This window comes from Protopterus annectens, chromosome 13.part0, assembly GCF_019279795.1.
Source record: "Protopterus annectens isolate FY-2018-M chromosome 13.part0, PAN1.0, whole genome shotgun sequence".
Classification (NCBI taxonomy): Eukaryota; Metazoa; Chordata; order Ceratodontiformes; family Protopteridae; genus Protopterus; species Protopterus annectens.
The window spans coordinates 110,402,446-110,424,380 of NC_056747.1; the positions used below are offsets into that span (position 1 = coordinate 110,402,446).

Below are 21,935 nucleotides of genomic sequence, written 5' to 3' on the forward strand. Positions count from 1 at the left end.
AAAATCATCCAAAGCAAATTTTGAGAGAAAAATAGCTAAAGACTCAAAAGACAATCATAAGGCCTTCTTTAGCTATGTTAGAAACCTGGGAGGAAACTCCCAGATATGCTCAGAACTAGTTCAAAATGATGTGAAGATTACTGATCCTACGGACATTGCCAACATACTGGCTGACAGGTTCAGTGCAAACTTCTCTCCCCAAAAGGAGAGATATCTATACCAAATGATTGCAGCCCCCCAAACATCTCCAACGCCCAAGTGAGAACTGCTCTCTCCAAAGCAAAAAACACAGCATCCATGGGACCTGATGGTGTCCCCGGCTGTGTGCTCCACGAACTCAATGAGGAATTAAACCCACAGCTAGGACAGCTGTTTAATCAGAGCCTTACCTCTGGATACGTACCCAGGGAGTGGCGCACTGCAACTGTGGTCCCACTTCACAAAGGCGGTGCCTCCACCGACCCTGGAAATTACCGCCCCATTAGCTTGACAAGCCTTATCTGCAAAGCCATGGAGAGGATCATAATGGACCTCATAAATAAAGACATAGGGAATTTGCAGACTTTGGATCCAACCCAGTTTGGCTTTGTCAAAGGCAGATCATGCCTTTTAAACTTGGTTGACTTTTTCAAAGCAGTCACCAAAGCCATTGATGAGGAAAGGCAGTCCATACAGCCTACCTCGATCTGGCGAAGGCCTTCGATACAATACCCCACTCGGGTATCATTGAAAAACTCATCAGCTTAAATATTAACCCATACATCACAAGATGGGTTGCAAACTGGCTGAGTGACAGAACCCACAGGGTCAGAGTTGCTGGCGCCATGTCAGACTCAAAGCCTGTCACAAGTGGTGTCCCACAGGGCTCAGTCCTAGGCCCACTCTTGTTTGGCATCTACTTCTCTGAAGTACAAGCAAACACAGGAGGGTTATGGCTGACAAAGTTTGCAGATGACTGCAAACTGGGCGCCATAGTAGAAAACACATCTGACACAGATATCCTTCAGAAGGGTCTCACAGAAACGGATAACTGGTGCCAGAGCCATGGCCTAAAGTTAAATGCCAAAAAATGCATAGTCATACCCTTCGGGAAAAACAAGGTTACCCCTAGCTACCAAATAGGTGGCAATCCACTGAGCACAGAAGAAGTTATCAGGGACCTGGGGACCCAGGTTGATAGTAGTCTGTCATTCGACACCCATGTAGCTAAAGTAGTTAGGAAGACCTTCTACATTGCCCACCTTATCATGAAGGGATTCTCATCTAGATCAAGGGAGGTCATTGTCTCCCTCTACTCATCACTCATCAGACCAATGATTGAGTACAATGCCCCATTCGGAATGTATCTGACCCGACACTTGCAGCAGCTGGAGAAGCCACAAAAGTTCCTCACCAAAAGGATAAAGGGTCTCAAAATCTGTCCTATGCTGCCCGACTGAAAGAACTCCAGCTCTATTCAGTCGCCACCGCTTGCTCAGAGGTGACCTTTGCCTAACATACAAGGCCATGTCAAACCCAGATTTGATGAATATGCTTCACCTCAAAAAATCTAGATCCATCAGAGCCACAAAGGCGGAGACTTAAACCTCGACACGGCTATTAATAGGACGTGCTGGAGGGATAGATTCATCACCCAAAGACTCCCTATGCTGTGGAACAAAATCCCGGTATATGTGAGGCAGAGCACCTCGCTGGCCTTGTTCAAGAGAAATCTTGACCAATGGATGGGAGATCGCAGATATACCCCAGGGATTACCTCAGTGTCACTGCTCGACAGAGGCACAGCAAAATAATGGGTATAGTTCCCCATACTAAAGGGGTGGCGTAAGCCACAAAACTATGGGCTAGGCTTGTAAATGCCCTTGGGCAGATAGCCTAGTATGAACCTATGAACCTATGAACCTATGAACCTATAAAGCTGTAACAGTGACTGAGCCATTCCTCTCCCTGGGGCAAGAGTCCATTCAGTTCCCAGATCTCGCCACACATTTCCTGACCATTGTTGGGGATGAGAGTTGGGAGGTAATAAGTGGGCCAGTCCATCAGTCAGGTGGACCAAGACCTACTATGCATGTGAGCTTTGCAGTTACTGTTTCATGTGTGGAGGACACAAGTACTCCTGCACAGCTGTCCCTGGAAAGAAGGAAGAAGGTATTGTCTGCAGTCCGAGGGTGATTAGATCCATTGCTGCTGGTAATACATCTGCTGTCCAGCAGCTGTCAGCAAAGCCAGAGGTCAGTACCCCCTCTGTCTACCAAAGATGGGTGAGCTGCATTCGGCTGTAGACTCCCATCACCCCACCCAGTCATTTTGGCTCTCATGCTACACTTGAACATAGGTCAGTGTGGATGTAGTCATGGAGTTATTGCTTAATACAACTAGGATTAGACTCAGTTTCTGTTCTGTTGACCTCAGTTATGTCCCTTGTTTTGATGTCCGGTGGAAGTTTCTTGGGGTCAATGTCATTGCCTAACTTTTTGGCATTGCTATTAGTGCAGAGCTACCAAGCATAAAGGTATTCAGTCAATGGCCTCGGAGTTCATACAGGTTTTGATGGCAATTATAGGATTCAGCCCAGGTTACTACTAACCTGCCCTGGTTTTTGTCAACAACTTATACACCACCTCCTGTGAAAAATCCTTTGCCTCCTACTGTACTTGTAGTGAGGTTGTTTTCCACTTTGCAATCAGCTAGTAGAATAGAGGCACTGCGGTTCCTCTGGGACCCCTCCAAGTACATATACTTCAGTACCTTCATTGACCCCCATACCTTCCTGCAGAGAAAGATCCTGATCATCATAAAATATGCCACCAAAATTTCATGGGGAAAACCCCAGCCCAGGTGACCTTGGTTCTGAAATAGGCTGACCACATACCCCAGCTGGATAGAAACTGACCAGCATGGGCTGAGATATCTAAGTATGGGGTGGTGATATCAGCATTGACCCTTAAAAAATGTTTCCAGTTACCAAGAGCTCTGCTGTCTATCCCAAAAACAAAGAATCTAGAGTGATGGACACGTTTGGGAAGAATGTGTTCATATCCTCTACATTTGAAATGCAGGCATTGAACTGTGCCCCATACAAGGTGAATTTTGAGTAAGATGTAGTGTACAAAATGTATGAGGCTGTTGTGAGTGTGCTATATGTAGCAGTTAAGGATAATCTACTCTCCTAAGCATCAGCCACATCTAACATGACAAACTTTATGATGCACCTTCCTTGTAATGCCTTCAGAGGAGCTGTTTTGTCTGGCATAGGCTGCTACCAAAAGACATTGAAGGTACATGCATGTTATTGCAGGGAGGGAAAATTGCTGCAAGACTCACCATGGAGATAACATTATTTATTTATTTTATTTTATTTTACATTTGTTGACCGAGATAGTCCTACTCGATATATGTCCATTTTCAGCGGAGGCCCGGGGAGAAAAGCTCCACATACCAAAAAAGAGACAGTACATACATCACTGAGTGATAAACTCAGGCAGACATGTTTAGAAAAATATAGAGAAAGAATACAGACAGATATCAGTATACACAATGTGCAGACTTGCATCTGATTGGCAAAGACGTATCAGAAAATGTGAACATAGAATACAATCAGATCTCATAATTCACAATGCTTAGACATTCAAATGTTATGAGGCATAGATACTTGGCTAAACAGCAGGTTGGGTAGCAAGACATGTATTAGTGAAGTTGTTAGTCAGGTTTAGAACAAGAGTACAGCCAATGAGATGTGAGGTATTTTTTGAGTTCTCTTTTAAATAGGGGTAGTGAGGTTTCCTTGGTTACGGTAGAAGGGAGTAGATTCCAGATTTTACTGGTTGAGTTGGCAAATATAGCATCGCCCGCAGAGTTGTTGGATTTTTGGGTCAGTATCATTAGTTTACCAGCTGAGCATATTGGCCTGGGGGCACTATGAGGGGTGAGAATATTTTTGAGGGCAGGGGTGTTATCAGGTTGATGGAGTATTTTATGTGCTACTATAAGCTGGTTGAACTGTAGAAGGGTAGGATACCCTAGCTATCCTAGTGCTTTGAGGTTCTGGCAATGGTGGGTCCTAAAGGCCATGGCAGTAGTGAATCTGGCTATATGATTGTAACATCCTGATAATTTGTTGAGATTGGTTTTGGATAGGTTGGTGAGTACAGGGGAGGCATACATAAGGGTAGAGAGGAGGTGTGATCTTGCAATACCTACCCTAGCTGGGGGGGGGGTGAGGAAAGGTTTGGCTCTGTACAGGGAGCCAAGTTTTTTGTTGACGGACTTAATAGTGTGATTGACATGTTTAGCAAATTTAAGCTTGTCTATGATTATTCCTAGAAGATTTGTATGGTCGTCAGGGGAGATAATGGTGTCATTGCTAGATTTGATGTTGAAGGAAGGTGAAGAAATTCTACGGTTAAGGGAGAAAAGCAGTAGCTTGATTTTGTTAGGATTTAGAAGCAGGTGGTGATTAGCTAACCATGTTTCTACCGTGCTGAAAGTGGTCTGGGTAAGGGTTAGAAGTTGTGTAGGAGAGGAGGCGGAGCATATTAGCATTGAGTCATCTGCATATTGGATGCAGGTGGCTCCTGGGATGGTGGTGTGCAGATCATTGATAAAGATATAGAAAAGAAGGGGACCTATTATGGACCCTTGTGGGACACCTAGGGTTAGAGGAAGTTGGGATGACAGCTTGCTCTGCCATAAGACAGCCTGCTGTCTACCGTTTAGGTAGGAGTGAAACCATTGCATCGCATGTTGGTCTAAACCGATGGTTTGTAGAGTATTGAGCAGTAGCTAATGGTAGACCATATTGGAAGCTTTTGAGAGATTTAGGAAGAGTGCTGAAGATAGTTTGTTGTTGTTATGATGACAATTGATGACATTAGAGAAATATAGAAGAGCCGTGGTGGTACTGTGGCCTAAAGCCGTGCTAAGAGTCGGCGAGCTTTCTGTTTTGAATAAGAAAGTGCATGATTTGTTTGTGTATGCATCTTTCCATGATTTTAGCTAGTGGTGAAAGAATGGCTATAGGTCTAAAGTTAGGTAATTCTGTGGAACTTCCTCTTTTATGGAGAGGTATAACATGATATTTTCCATATTGCTGGGATGGATCCTTCTGAGATGGATCTGTTGATCAGAATAGAAATGGGAAGTGCTATGGCATCAGCTGCTTTTTAAGATATTCAGTTGGGAGGTGGTCTGCGGCTAGTGTAGTAGGTTTTAGCTTTTTGAGTAAGGTGCAGATCAGGTTGGTAAGTATGGTTTGAAAGGTAAAGGTGGGTTGGGTGCTGGGTGGATCAGGGCTAGATGGGCCAGAGCTGGTGTTTGTGTCCGATGGAGTGAGATGGGTAGCTAGAGACTGGATAGTTTCAGTAAAGAAGGAGTTGAAGCTGTTTGCAATTTCTACAGGGGATTTATCAAGGGTAGCTTATGGGGTAGGAGTGGCGGTTCGGCCTGGGTGGAGAAGATTGTTAATACCAGCCCAGAACTTTTGAGGTTTTTGCTGATATTTTTATTGTAGGAGGGTGCAGTGATTTTTTTTTTTTTGTCTAGAATGACAGATTTTTTGGTCTGGTTCCTTAGCTGCTGGTATCTTACTTGGTCCATAGGGGCTTTGGTAATGTGCCACCTGGCCCAGACGTTGTTTCTTAGTTTAATTTTGTTTTTTGTTTCTTTAGATAGCCATGGTGCAACTGTGGCTTTTACATGGATGGTATGGGTAAGAGCATGGTGGTTAAGGATCACCAGAAATCTGGTGTTGAAGTACTCAGCTGCTTCTTGTGATCAGAGTCATTTCAAGACGTTCCAGTTAGATGCTTTGAGTTCATTTTGGAAGTTGTCAAGGTTAAAGTTCCAGACGTTTCTTATAGTTTTGCAGGTGGGCTGGTTGGGAATGTCTGCTTTGAGCCTAATAATGTAGGTAAGGCAGTGATCACTTAGATCATCAGGTAATGTACCTGACTTGTATTTTTGGGGGTGGCTGTTAATAAGTATCCAATCAAGGATACTATCTTTGACTCTATTTTTGCTAAATCTGGTGGGGGTGGCAATGATCTGAGTAAACATATGGAGGTTTAAATAGGTGGAGAGAGTTTCAGCTGAACAGGTGTTCCAATCAATGTTAAAGTCCCTCAAGACAATGGTTTCCTGGGGATAGTTAGAAGCTAGCCATTGTAAGATATTTTCATTCAAATGATATTTTCATTCATGTAAGGTATTATCATTCTTGCCGGGTGGAATATAAATGCAGACAATGTATCTGCATTTATTTATTTTTTTTATTATTAGTTTGGTGATGAGAATTTCTGCATTGCCAAACTGGGGTGGCTGTTGGGTGTCAATTTTTATTGTTAGGGTAGACTTGTATAGTACAGCTACCCCACCACCTTTCCTGGAGATCCAGTCCAGTCTAAGGATGTTATACTGTGGGGGGTTATTTCATTGTCTTTGGTTATTGGTTTTAGCCAGGTTTCTGTGAGGCAGAGGATATCGGGGGAGTGAACAGCTAAGAGTCCATGTAGGCTATGAATCTTGTTGTTTAGGCTTCTGATGTTGAGATGACAGACCAAAAATGAGTTTGGAAGTCTATCAATTTGGGTAGTACAAGTTGGGTTGTTAGATGGTGTGCTTGGGTCTACTGTTGTGGATGGGCCAGGGTTGGGGTGGATGTCTCCATCCTTCATAAGATTAATTTTTAAGTTGCTTATGAGTCTTAAAAAATTGTTTTCCAATTCCCTTTTGTAGCACGCTTATTTCACTTAGTTTATTGAGAAATGCACTGTTTCGAGGTGCAGAGCACACTACGCTCGTCTGTTGAACAGTAAAAAGCACACTGTTTTTACTTTAATTGGGGAAGAAAGAAGGCTACAGGAAAGTCTAACCCTTCCAACCTAATGCTTATCAGCATAAATAGATTACAAGTGGGAGTTATGGGGACATTCTCCAGTGCTTTTTTGGACCCAGATTGTTAGGTTTACAGGTGGCAAGATATTTTAGTGGATATTGACCTTATTAAAACAAGTTCTGTGGTGGGGAAAGTCTTCTGTACTTGTTGGTATTCCCGGAATAACCCTATATGCTTTTACAAGCCTTTCAGGGGAAGGTGAGGTAGGAACACCTTATTAAAACAAGTTCTGTGGTGGGGAAAGTCTTCTGTACTTGTTGGTATTCCCGGAATAACCCTATATGCTTTTACAAGCCTTTCAGGGGGAGGTGAGGTAGGAACACCTCAACCGAATGGGACCTGATGCACTTCTTTGTACTATCCAGTTTTAGGATTTCTAGTTGTCCCAGCACTTCAGAAAATCTGAGGTACATATTGGACAACAGGGACTATTCTTCCAGAAGTGGAGTTTTGGGACCTTGATGATTAGTATCTTAGGAGATGAGGGTTGTCTTACTTACAATCTCAACACATCATAACTCTCTCTCTTGGGGTGTTATTACCATTCTTTCATACAACATGGCAGCAGTTTGGTATATTTAACAAGCAGAAGAGATGCAGTCTTGTCCGTTATGTCAGGAAACTGTCATAATCTGGTATTGGTGCATCCAGTCCAGTCACTTTCTGCTGGCCAGTTACATTCCAGGAAGACCATTTCCCTTGTGGACAAAAATAAGCTACTGACAAATAATTCATCACAGGTGATCTCTCAGTCACCCAGTCACCTACAAATTGTTTCACCTATGGGAAAATCCACACTGTGACATGCTTGCATCTGCAAACAGTGCCAGATACAGCAAATATATACCCCTGATTCATCCCCCAGGGGATGAGGTTCATCCAGAATGCTAGACTCCTCAAAGTGTAATCCATTATGGCACTGACAGGTGTGGCCACCACTACTCCTACCCTTCATTATGGAGAAGTCCTTGCATCTACATCTCTTGAATAAATTTTACACAGACCTATATTCCCTCAGTCCCACAGCTTGTCTTCTCAAGTTCCAGGAGTTGTCAGTGACATCCCCCACCTCCCTTAATCAGCACACATAGTACACACCATTCTGTCTTCACTGACGGCAAATAATAGAATGATTTTGGTTTTCCTTGCATGTGACAGATGATGGACTAGGCTGCTACCTCACTTCTGTAGATTCTACAACAGATTTTGTTTCAGAAGTTTTTTTCATTAGGGATTGAGCTATTCTTCTTCTTTCAAAGTTCTTCTGCGGGCCTTCTCAGATTTCTATGTGGGATTAAACATTTTCCCTGACATAATTTAAGGTATGTAAAGTTTTTCTGAGGATCACTTTTCTTCTGCTCCAAAACTTAGTCATTAATCTTTTCCTTGTGTATCCAGCATCTCTCCTCACATTTTGTCTCCCAGCCCATTAGAAAACACATCATTCCTTGTTTGCACATATATACCACATTTAATCGTTCATCTTGGACTCATAATTTTTGTTTCTTTAAAGGTTACAGAAATCAAGCACAACCTATGTGCAGGCATGAAATGGGATTTCTTAAAATGAATAACAATATATAACTGTCAGACTTTTTGTATATTGTTTGTAAATCTTTTAAATTTTTTTTTGGTAAACTTTTTTGTACTATTATTGTGGAGCTTTATCTTCCCGGGTCTCCTCTGAAAACGGGCTACTTGCCCAGCTGGACTCTACCCGGTTAACAAATGTAAAATAAAATAAATAAACCGTAACGTGTTATACAAAAACTACATACAGATATACTTGAGCATAATTGAACTTTTGTTCTTATCTGTTGCCCTCCAGCAGCTTTAATTTCAGCCCATTTAACTTATTAAGAAACAAAGGTTTTTTTCTCATTACATACTAGCCCCCCATGTTCTCTCACTTTGTGAGACTCCCTTATACATGTCTGTCATCCATGACATCATCTCAGATTAGTACATGCCCTTCTCCTCATGCAGTGATGCCTGGCAGTATCTGAGTGGGGACAGCAATATGAGATAGGGCATAGGGTTGGGGAGGGTCTGGTTTCCACATTGGAGCCCAAGAAGTGCAGCAACCTCACAGCACCTTGCTTTGGGTGCCTACTTGGTCACTCACTCCCATGTAGTTCCAGAGCCATCGAAGCTTCCCTTTCTCTATTTGAATGGGAGGTGATCCTATCAGTTCTTCTGAATCCTCCCTACGTTGGAAGTGGCATTTGTCATTTTTTGTTCATGGCTTACTTGCTTAGTAAAACATTTTTTTGGGGGGGACTCTAGGAGATGGCTGCAATTCATCAGGATCGATCGTTTACATTTGTTAAACAGAAAAATGTAATTATACTAAATGGTAGGACAAAATGGAAATTTCTTTAAGGATGCCAAAAGATCACATTAATAAAATTATTATAAAAATGCTGCTTATGCATGCTGTTACTTGTCCTGGAAATAAAATCAACCTGAACTTTCTGAATTAAGAACAACCAAGGATTATTAAAAAAAAAAAGGATTTGTGATGCAGAGCAAATTTGCAAGATAGGTTCTACAGTTAGGTTCCTGGCTGGGTATATTTCCTTATGAAATTTGTTTGTTCTCCCTTGGCTATGTGAATTTTAGTTTGGGCCCCTAGTCTCACACATCTAAAAGTGATGTAGGTAGGTGAACTGATAAATTGCCATTTGGGTTTCCTGCTGCAAATTTATCTAATTACTTTTGGGAACGTTCCACAGTGTTGTATGTGACCAAAAGTTGTGGTTGTATAATAGCATGTATTCATGTGTCTGCTTGGTAACTGACTGGTATCCCATGCAGGGTTGTTACTCCCTTATGCTGCTTGCTGGAAGAGGCACCAGACACAAGTACTTATGATCCTGAATTGGTGAAATGGGTAAAGCATTTACTGGAAATGGATGGTTGGATTTTCTGACTCTTGTTTATTCATCAACAGGATTCCAAGTAACCGAAGACCTCTGCAGATGTGCTCTCCTGTTATTCCTTCTCAGTGTCTGAATACAGCTGCTAAGTGCACAGTGTAAATGTAACATTACATCATGCACAGCAGAGTTGTGTTTTTGTGTTACCCTCCATAAATAAGGCATGAGCCTATGAGTGTGACTTAGTCTTGATCCTATCATTTGGGGATTAATGCATGAACTACTATGACATCAGAAGGCATCGGACACAATGTGACTTATGTTACAGGCAATTAGACCTGAAGTCTGAGAAATACATGCACACATAACTAGTCAGGAAGACTTGTACCCATTTATTTAGAGAAAAAGCTAGTTAAAAAACTTGATAGGCATATGGTCAGACAGGGAACAAGCCATACAAAGACTAACAAACTAACTGATGGATAAAGAGGTAGACATCTTAAATATTTGGCAAGATCATGAACAGGATCAGACTTGTAATTTCTTTATAGCCACTTGTTCTAAAACCAGTACAGCCCAATGTAAGAATGATTCTGTATTACCACATCTGCACCAAAAGGTCTGTATAATCTAATATCAGTTCCTCAGAGCTGCTCCTGGCTTGGCTACTTCACCTGAGATTTACACTGAATCTGTTGCAGTTAAAGCTATCCGCTGCTAAAGGAATGAAACAAAGTGTCATTTTGCATGTCTACTGATTATTTTTACTGTATTTCATAAGAATTCTATATTAATTGTTACATTTCTCACACTTTAGTAGAGTTTCAAAGATGAACTGTTTACACTGCTACTGTAGTACTTGATTACATTGTGTCTGCTAGTTTTACAGGACAGTAGTATCTAGGTTGTGTGGTTTCATTGCACTTGAGCTGTAAAACCAGCAATTTTACATCGAGAGTTTTCTGACTGCACTGTTGTGGCAGAAGTGTGCTGTAGCAAACCTATGTACGTTGGGGCCTGCTGGCTGAAAGCATATATATGTTTTTCTGATTGCTCTGTATGCCTTGGTGTTGTAAAACTTGTTTTTCTGATTCTGTATAAGCCCAGTGTTTGCGCTAAACTGCTGTCTACGCAGCAGTTGTTAGCAGTGCCCTGTGTAGTTGCAAACGCTATCAAGTAAACATTTTCCTTTGAATAACTATCTCTGCAACCTTCCCTAGTCTCCCTGCTGCTCTAGGATAACTATCTCTGCAACCTTCCATAGTCTCCCTGCTGCTCTAGGATAACTATCTCTGCAACCTTCCCTAGTCTCCCTGCTGCTCTAGGATAACTATCTCTGCAACCTTCCCTAGTCTCCCTGCTGCTCTAGGAGCATCTGAACTGCATGCAGAACAGCACTGCCTTGTTGGATCGCTGCAGTGCACACTGAGTATAGCACTCATTCTTCATCCGTGTGTCATCATCCCACTCCAGTTAAATCTCCCCACTCTTCTCTCTGGTTAAACCCACAGTAAACAACCTGAAACCATGCAGAGGTACTTTCCTGTTATCTCCAGTCTGGTGGACATGGACATGCTAACAACGACTTAATTTCAAAATAAACAGTTTGTGAGAGATGTAGTTACATTATGAAAATTGAGACATGACTCTCACATGCTGACAAATCAAATGATAAACAAGTTGTTTAGACATGCACATCATTTCCCTCACTAAATAAGGTCTCAACACATAAATCCACATATGTGGAGATACTCACAAGTAACCTATCAAAACCTAAGCAGCCTTCTGTACACAGCCCTCAGAAACCACATGCAAAGAAAACCATGCCAACACCAACCACTACACACAAAAATACACATCACAATGTCTCCACAAGCAAGCACCTAATGTGAAACACCACACTTTCAGACATCTTGGTCATAGGAGATTCCATCGTGAGACACATGGATGCCCCCTTATCAGTTTGGTTAAAGAGATGGTTACAGTCAGTTGCCTTTCCAAGGCCAGGATTTGCCAGATCATGCAAGCACCTAGGTCACTCAACCACAAATACCAGTATGGCTCAGTCGTAGTCCACGTGAGTGTGAATGAGCTGAGACATACCTCCCTGGCTATATGAAGAGATGCATGATGGATCTCTCTGAATATGTGTCACAGGAGCCTTGTATTGAGCAACATTCTATCCTTACCAAGAATGGTACCCCAATACAAACAGAAAATGATTGACTTCAGTAATTGGCTTACCCACTGGTGTCATTCCAAGGTGATCCAGTATTTGTCAGCCTGAGACAACATGATCAACAGTCCACGTTGCTTTGCCAGAGATGGTCTGCACCTGTTGTAACTAGGTTTTCTAATACTAGCCAAGGCATTAGCCACCCCATAGTGACTTTTTTAGGCAGTGCCAAGCCAACAGACCTACCAGTGTAACAATTTCTCCAAATGCCAAGCTGAAGGTACTACTGCTCAGTGCTAGGAGTCTCAACAGAAACTACACTCCCTTGAAGCTCTCCTCACCCTGGAGAATGATGATGTCTGTGCAGTTACAAAGATGTGGTTCAAGGCTGTGGAAATCACCTCAGCAGTGCAAGGCTACAATGCCTATCACACATTCAGACCACTTCTGAAAAGGAAATAAAACAAGTGGAGGAGGTGTTTCCATTTACATGAAAAACGATCACAGCTCTAGACTGGCCAGGCAAGATGACTCTTTTGAGCTACTCCATGTCCAGCTGACCACAGGCAAAATCCTCCACCATATCATCGATAGCTACAGGTCCCCCAACCATGAATTCCACTCCACATACCCAACTTTACTAGAATCACTTACCGTTCAGCCCAGCACACTACTCATGGGTTGTTGTGTCTTTCGGCTTATCCCAGTTAGGGGTCGCCACAGCGGAACTCCGGTCCACTAATGTTTGGCAGTGGATTTTGACGTGCCGAGTTACCAGCCCTGACGCACAACCTTCAACGAAGGCACGCCCATTCATGCATGCCTCCACACAGAAGACACTCTAGCTGAGAATCGACCGGGACAACGTCTTGCTGTGAGGCGACAACGCTACCGAAGCACCACTACCGCAGCACACTACTCATGGGTAATTTTAACTTTTCCTCCTTAAACTGGGAAACATATACGTCCACTAACATTCAGGCTCAGAGATTCCTGGACTTTGTCAATACAAATGTTCTGGAATAGCAGGTCTGCACTCCCACTTGGAGCTCAAATATCCTTGCCATAGTAGTCACAAGCATGGGGGACCATTGCAGCCCCCCCAACGTAATGTCCTCATTGATAAGACTGGATCATATATCGGTCTCCTTTGAAATAAATGTAACAGTAGTACTCCGATCAAACCCTAAAGTATTTTTCCAAGGCAAATTATCTCCTATTAAGTGATAGCACAGGTAATTTTAAAGCTCCCCCTAACCCTGAAAATATGGAGGCCTATGCAGAAGTATTCACAAATGCCTTGTACAACCACTTAAACAACTGCATATAATGGTCTAGCCAGAAAAACAGGCCACCATGGTGGACCCCTGGCATAAATAGACTATACAACAGAAGGAAGAAACTCCTGTCTGGACGTAAGTAGGAGGGAGCACAACAGCGAAAAAATAGCTCATAAGTCTCAACAGGCAAATCAGGGAACTAGTCAAGTCTTCAAAGTCTAGGTTATCATCGTCATCAGTCCCCCCTTTCCCCCATTTTCTACATGAGGTTGGGGTGTTATGTTAACTGTCACCATCTCTCGTTATTCAATGAACACACTCCAGCCTTCTTTGACACTCATACCTGACTGTCACAGATGTTACACAGTCCGTTCACCTCTTTGCTGGTTGCCCTCATTCCCTTTTACCTTCTTCATGTCTGTCCCAAATCATCTTCACAAGATTGTCTTCTGCTTTTCTGCACATGTGCCCGAACCACAGGAATCTGTTCTCTTAGATATTTTCTGTGATTGGAGCTACTTTGGCTTTTGCTCTTATGTCCTCATTTCTTTGTCTTTTCCACAGTGTGCATCCTACCACCCATCTCAGGCACTTCATTTCCATCATGTCTAGGGTTCTTACCTGCTCTGCCTTTACTGCCCAAGTTTTTTGTACCATACAGTAGTACTGGTCACACCTCTGCTTTGTACACTGTTACTTTTCAGCTTCTTTGGCATTCTTTTGTCATACACTATACCTGAGACTATATGGCAGTTGGCTGCAGCCCCTCTGATTCTAGCTTTGATCTCTTCATTCAGACTTCCCTTCTCCTTAACCACCCCTCACAGATACTTTAAGCTATTAACCTGTTCTACTGTCTTCCCTTCTATCTCAGTTGTCAGCTATTTCTGATTTCCCCAATTTGCTAAAATTACTACTGTCTTGTCTGTTCTTAAGTTTCATCCCATGTACCTTCAGTTTTGCATTCCATTCCCCTATCCTTTGCTGAAGTTCTTCCTCAGAGTCTGCCTGCAATGCCACATCATCTGCATACAGTGACTTTGTTGATCTGTTCCCCCTGATTTGTTTGTTAATATAATCCATCACCACTATGAACAACAGTGGGCTCAGAGCTGAACCCTGATGTACACCCACTCCCACTGGGAATCCCTCTGTGAGATGGAACACTGTTTCTACTTGAGTCACTGGGCCCTTGCACATAAAGTAGCCTGCACTAATTGTACCAATGTTTTTGGGACTTCAGACCATCACAATATTGCCCAAATCAGCTTTCTTGGGACCTTGTCATATGCTTTCTCCAAGTTTAGGAATGCCCAGTTGGACTCTTAACTCATCTCTAGCTTCTTCTCAACTGTCTGACTGCAAACATTGAGTCACTTGTACTGCATCCTAATCTGAACATGAACTGATAATCTCCCGTCTTACTTTCTACTACTCTGCATATCCATTTATCAGTCACTTGTACAGAACTTTAATGAAATATGACAGGAATTTGACACCCCTGTACTGCCAACAGTTGTGGATGTCCCCTTTGCTCTTGTACACTGGCACAAGTATGATTATTCTCCAGTCATCTGGGATACACCTTTCTCTCCACACTGCTATGAGTACAGGAACCATTCCTCCCCATCTCACTCAGCATCTTTATCATATCTTCTGTGACCTCATCTGAGCCTGCTGCTTTCCCTGACTTCATTTTACTTAGTGCTATTCTTAGGGTGGGCTCCTCTTCTCTAATCATAGGCTCTGTCTGGGGTAGTACAGCTTTTGTGGGGTTTTCTTAATTAAGAAGCTGCTGCAAGTATTCCTTCCATCTGCCTTTGATGTCATGTGATCTGCCGAGCAGGTTGTTGCTGGCATCTCTTATGAAGGGTGTCTGACTATCTTCTTTATATCACTGCCTTTGTCTTGCAATCTGATATAGTTTCTTTGTGCCACCGACTGAGTCACTTTCCGGAAGCTGTTAGAGTATCTTTGATGCCCTGTTCTTTGCAACTCCTTTTTTAACTTCTTTGTTACTCAGCCACTAGTCCTTCATAGCCTGGACTATCTTTTCTATCTCACACTTTTCCATGCACTCATTTGTTCTTTTGATGACTTCCTGGACTTCTGCATTCCACCACCAGCTTTCCTTATGTATCTTATTTCCATACCTGGCCACATAGCTGTTCTGTATCCTCACACGTGTTTTTTTGAGGCACTGCCATTCTTCTTCAACTCCACCTATTTCCTTCTCCTCTTGGGGGCTAGAGCCCTGAGTAATTCCTTGAACTGTTGTACCTTCTCTCCAGTCAACTTCCAGGTCTTCAGTGTGGTCTTTGTTGACCTTAGAGCCCTCTCTGACCACTGATTGTAGCTGATTGTGGCAACCAGTGGTTTGTGCTGTGGGTCAACTATTAAACTGGGGATGTCTTTGTAATCACTAATTCTACACCAAGAGGAAGTCTACCTGAGTTGCATGTTGGCCACTCTTGTATGTGATCTTGTGACTGTCTCTCTTTCTGACCCTGTGTTGGCTACTGATCAAGCCATTTGTTTGATAGAAGTATAGAATGGCCTCTCCTTCTTTATTCCTGTTGCTCCATTCATGGTGACCCAGGCAGTCCTCATATCCTGTTCTTTCTATCCCAGTATGTGCATTCAAGTCACCCATTATCAACACCAATTCATGTTGTCCTGCTTTAGCTAGTAGGTCCTGCAACTGCTGCATGAATGCACTCTTTTCCTCACTATCACCACCCCCCTCCTGTGGGGCATAGACTGACAGTATGAATACTGCCCGATCATTCCACTGGAGTCTGATAGCTATGAGTCCATCACTAATTTTGATGATATCCCCCACTGCCTTCTGAAGCCTCTCTCTCGCAACACAATTCCCACACCATCTCTAGCCTGTCATCCTCCTGAGTAGTAGATTCTAGATCCCAAACCAAGTGTCTTTGCTGCACTCCCCTTCAATCTTATCTCTTGGATACATAGGATGTCCAGCCTCCTCCATACCATCATGTAATCCACTTCCAAGCTGCATCCTGTCAGTGAGCTAACATCGAGTGTAGCAATTCTTAGTTCAGGTTTGGCAGGTTGATTGGTTTTACTTCCAGCTTTCGCTCAACAGAGCTATCCCAGGTAATCCAAGCTGGGCAAATGGACACTGGCCAGCCAGTAGCTTATTGATCCAGGGCTGCTAGGCATTATGGCAGGCACACACTGGTCAATCAGGACACATACACCCCTCCCACCATTAGCATGGGTCCCTGGCTTAGATCGGAATAGGCCAGGGCCCTCCACTTATCACTGGCAAAATACCCATGCCTATTTGGAGGCATTAGTCAACATGACCAAATCACCTAGAACCATATTTCACAACGTCAAGTGGCTGGATAGCCAAATGACTCACAGATAGGACATGTTGTTAAAGTGGGGGAATCCACATCCAGCAAGAATCCAGTAACCAGTGGAGTACCACAGGGCTATGTGCTGGGCCCCCTCTTGTTTAGAATATACTTCTCAGATGTCAAGGTAAATTAAGATGACCTTTGGCTGACCAAGTCTTCTGATGACTGCAAGTTGGGGCCATCACTGACTCCCCAAACTATTTTGATATCCTACAGAGAGGTCTGATGCAGACTAATGATTGATGTCAGAGCCGTGGTATCAAACTGCATGGGAAGAAGTGCATAGCAATACCCTTTGGAAAATCAAATACCCCTGCAAATTACAACATTGATTGCACCTCCCCTTAGAGTGGACCCAGTGCTAAGAAGTCTGGGTACTCAGATAGTAATCTGAACTTTGACCACAGTGTATCCACGTTGTTGAGGAAATCCTTCTATGTGGTTCAGCTTATAAGTAAGGGCCTGGCATCCAGATGTAAGGATGTCATAGTACCACTGTACTCAGCTCTCATCAGACCAATAATTGAGTATAATGCACCCTTTGACATGTACCTCATCAGGCACCTGCAACAGTTGGAGCATCCTCAGAGGTTTCTCACCAAAAAACTACAGGGAATAACCAAGATGTCTTATGTGAACCAATTAAAGACCTATTGCTGCATTCAGTTTCCCACTGATTATTGATGGATGATCCGTGTTTGACCTACAAGACTGTCTCAGACCCAGCCCTGATGGAAATGTTGCATATTCACAAAATTAACTGCATGAGGGTTATCTGCTCCAAAGATCTAAACCTGATCTCTGACATGAATAGATTATGCTGGAGAGACAGATATGTGTTCCAGAGATCACCCTTCCTCTGGAATAGGCTTCCTATTCACATGAAACAGATCCCTTCCCTGATCTTTTTTCAAGTATAGTCTGGACTAATGGATGGGAAATCATGAATTCATTCCCGGGGTGGTGCCCATGTTTCTTATGGACAAAGGCAGTCTGTAAAAATAGTCAAAATCCCACTTGCTGATCCTTGTTTCTGAAAGAATTGATAACCTTTACTCTAACATTATCTTTTCCCTAGGGATAAAAAATTGGGTACAATCTGGGTAAAACTGGCTAGGCTTGTAAGGGCTCTTGAGCCAGTAGCCTAGTAATCTCCTATAAGCCTATACTGCATTATCTTCTAAAAAGAGATATCGTATTGGATTAAATAATCCAATAAGTGAAAATTATACCTCTCAACTGTCCAGAGTTTTGTAGAATGTTTACATTTTTGCCTGATATTTTTCGTCTGTTTTTCATAAAATCTGTGGTATTCTGGCAAATCACTGAGGATTGAAGTCAATAAATGATGACATACATTTGAGTTTCATATGTGTTTCACGCTTGATATCCTTCAGGAAATTCATCGTAACACAAATCCAAGTTTCTAGTGACTTTAAAAGTTTATAAGAGGAATATTTAAAATCTGTCCCTATTTTTGGGCCTTGCCACACCCCCCCCCCTCATTATTTTAGGCTGTGTGCAGATTTCTGGCAATAAAATGTTGAGAGGTATGATCAAAATCCAGCAATATACCTATGTTTTATACTGTCTTTAAATGTTTGTGGCATTTGTCTGAAAAAAATTGTTCAGCCATCGGGGACAGAAACATCATTGTCTTACATGAAAATTCGAGTTATTTGTTGTCTTACATGTATGATTTAAATACCACTAAAACGTCAGTAGAGTTAGACAAGAAGATACATCTCCATGTCTTCTTATTAAGCTATGTTTCACTGGAAATCTTGTCTCTTAATATACATGGGCTGTGTTTTTACAGCTTTTTCTCAGTACTGAGCAAACCAAATCGGATAATGCCAATAAAAAAATTAATGCAGCTTTTCTTGAGTGCACATTTCCTATTAAAAGCATTTAAACCCTAGTTTTAGAATATGCTAGAAAAGGGAAGTAGTTTGCAAACAGACAGAAAATACTTTTCAGAAAAGCTGTATTTGACATTTTCAGCTTGCTCTTGTCTGAATCTTTCATTTAAGCTTTTGTAAACTACAATAAGACCGTGGGCTGTTAAAATGTGAACTGTTACTGTTTTGTACTATACGTCCTTTGCTTTCACATGTGTATATTTTTATACACTGAATAAACTGAATAGAAATATGTGTGAATGGCTGTAACCTGCATGGTTCATCTGAGTTGTTATAGTTGTCACCTGGAATGTTTGACTGTAGTAATGTTATATCAGTATGCTCCAGCCAGTAACTTGTCTGCCCTAGTACAGTTACGGGTCCCAGTCCTGTCCAGGGATTTATTTATTTCTCTTTATTAATCAGGTAGGTGGGCTGATCCATGGAACCCTTTTTAGCTACAACCCAAGTCAAGAAGATGACAATAGTGACATATGAATAAGTAATATCAAAGAATGTCAAGTAATAAATCAAAAAGAGTGCAGTAATGCAGCAGTGATACTAGACTGCAGTCTGATTGTACTAGTGTGTGCTTCAGTGTGCTGTCAAGTCTTATCAGATTTTAAATTAAAATCACTTCTGTCTGGATCAGGTTGTAGAAAATAACGCAACCACATTTTTAATGAGCACTAGATATTTACAAGTGCCATAGTTAAGACACGTCACCCTTTTAATAACCATTTTTCCTTCTGGCCATTGTTGTATGGAATGCTCTCATATGAAATGACTCATTTTAAAAATTTTATTTCTTATTGCCGAGCTAACATATTTTCTAGGAAACTCTTACATAAATTCATTTTTTTTCACAAAAATTAGGTAATAAATGTGTACACATGTTTGAGTGCTCATATAAAAATGTTGAAATTGGAGTTGTGGAGACCATCAACATAAGACATCTAAATAATATTTACAATAGTTTTAAACCCTTGTTTATCTTTTCAGGGTGATCAGGAAAGAAACTGTGACCATGGTTCAAAGGATCCTGGCATCACATGACTCTGACCCTCGATATTCAGAGCCTGAGGTCAAAGCAATAATAGCCTCAATGTATCTACTTTTGTTACCACTGATAATGGACAAGCTTCCTCACCTCTGTAATTTTACAGGTAATATCTATGATAACTGCCCAAAGAAGGGCTAGTTTAAATAGCATTATAAAGTGACTGTTGTGTTAACTACAGAACAGGCTTTTGAATGTCCAGAGATTATTTCATGTTTAAAATTTGTTGTCTGCTACATTTCTTATGTTGATTTCCTTAATTTTAAGGCTTTTATAATCATGCAAGAAGCTGCAACAAATAACAAAACACACCGTTTGTTGATTTTCGCTGTTCATTTGGCTTGCTTTTCCTGTCAGCAGTGTAGTGAATGGTTGGTACATTCCACTTGCAGCAGTCAAAAAGCAGTACAACCACCAAACTGACTAAAGTCTACAACAAATAGAAGGGAACAGATTCCTTTTATGTAAATTAAGCAAAGTCGCTGGTTTTGCAGTTCAGATTACCATTACATTCTGACCAAGGTTGATGTTAGCATTTTTTTCTTTTTTTTTCTCCGTGTTGTAGGGCAGAGAGCATACTCAGTTGATTAATATGAGCAAAGTTATTTATTTAATTTGGCCAGTCAGTCCCATTAGTTTACACCATAGTACTCCTTTTTGAGGACATACCTGTTAGCAATTCAGAACAACAGACAATGCTGTATGGGCACCATTTCTGACCATTAAATATTCATACAAATTGGTGCACGTAAATATTGGTGGTGCAGGCTGGCTCTTAGTGGTATAGTAAGATAATTAATGTCACTGTGCATGCTGGGATTCAGATATACGCCTGTACAGGGACAGCTGCAAGGAGGGGGTATATATCAAATGAGGTGGAGAACGCAGATGTGAAGAAAACAAGAAATCAGAGAAAGTAAAGCAAGACTCCTGAAAGTGTGACTCTGGCCTTGTCACAGATGACAGTGTGCAGTTATCATTCCCAGTCATAGAGAATGAAAACAGATTGCCATAGCCCTGGTATACAGCTGATGATTTTGTTTTCTTTTCTTGTATGCCTTAACTGTGCCAATAAATAGTAATGTTGGTATGTGCTCCTCTGAAATATTTCCAAGTGAAGATCATAATTTATTTATGCAAATTAAGCACGTTGGAATCATTAATAGTTCCTTATCCTTGTCAGCTTCCTGTGCGGAAATGACTGACATTAATTACAAAATGTGTGCATAAAGTTCCCTGCTATTGCTAGGTAAATCACATTGCATGATTTCTGTGTTCCTACTTGCTTGCTCCATATCTGTACATCATAGTAAATAATATCATTGTCTGTTATATGAGATCAATAATGTATTCCAGAATGTGTGTTTTACACACGCACACACACCCATTTGGTGGTTGCATGCACTCAGCCTCGAACCTCATGCATAAGACGCTATGCAAGATACCGACCGCATCTGCCATACTCCTGCGCATCTGTGAGCTTCCTGATTTAATGCAGACATTAGAGTGGAAGTTAGAGGTGCAGAATATGGCAAGGTACTGGTTATTTCTCAATGTGTAAATGGTAAATGCAAAGACATTAGAGTGGAAGTTAGAGGTGCAGAATATGGCAAGGTACTGGTTATTTTTCAGTGTGTAAATGTTAATGCAAAGACATTAGAGTGGAAGTTAGAGGTGCAGAATATGGCAAGGTACTGGTTATTTTTCAGTGTGTAAATGTTAAATGCATGGGCTGAATTTCCATTTCCATTTGAAGACCTACTTTTAATAAAGAAGTTTGCCTTGTTTCTAATAAGACTTTGCTATTTGCTCAGCAGGGTACCTTGTCTCTTTCAGAACTCTGTACTGCATTTTAGTGAAAAAATGAAATTGCCAGTCCTTGTAAATGAAATTCAGAGCACGATGGCAAGATAGTAATAAATGTGCGAATAAATAAAAAATTAGCACTAAGAGATGGCAGGTACATGGTCCACAGAACTCTTTCACTGGAACTCATATAAGGAATAACTGCCCTAGATAGAGCCTATCAGCTTCCTTACAAAAATAAAGTAGATTTATAGCAGCTGGGCCAGAAAGGCACCATGTCTGTAAGCAGCAAGTACGTGATACCAAACCCAAATAGAGTGAATATGTTGGCGACTGCACAGTTCAGCTGTCTGCTTCCAGTAAATGCAAACTGACTCACTCTTTACTGGAAATTTTATAAAAGTACCACAGGCAGGAGCAACCAGGAAGTAATGAGTCAGCCTTTGCTACTTTAAAAAATCCTAAGTCATAGAATTAGAATGCTTCACATCATTTTTTTTCCAAACAAAACTCCTGCTAAAGACAGAGCTGTTACTTTTTGAT

General features: G+C 41.7%; 1 protein-coding gene across 1 annotated transcript in view; it reads left to right on the top strand.

The window, feature by feature from the left end:
* LOC122787839 (dedicator of cytokinesis protein 7-like) overlaps nt 1–21,935 on the top strand; it is a 4,057,077-nt gene that overhangs the window by 3,143,825 nt on the left and 891,317 nt on the right. The window contains exon 29 of the mRNA XM_044054755.1: nt 19,529–19,692. Within this exon, the coding sequence (XP_043910690.1) occupies nt 19,529–19,692 (164 nt within the window). The remainder of the gene's footprint in view (nt 1–19,528; nt 19,693–21,935) is intronic.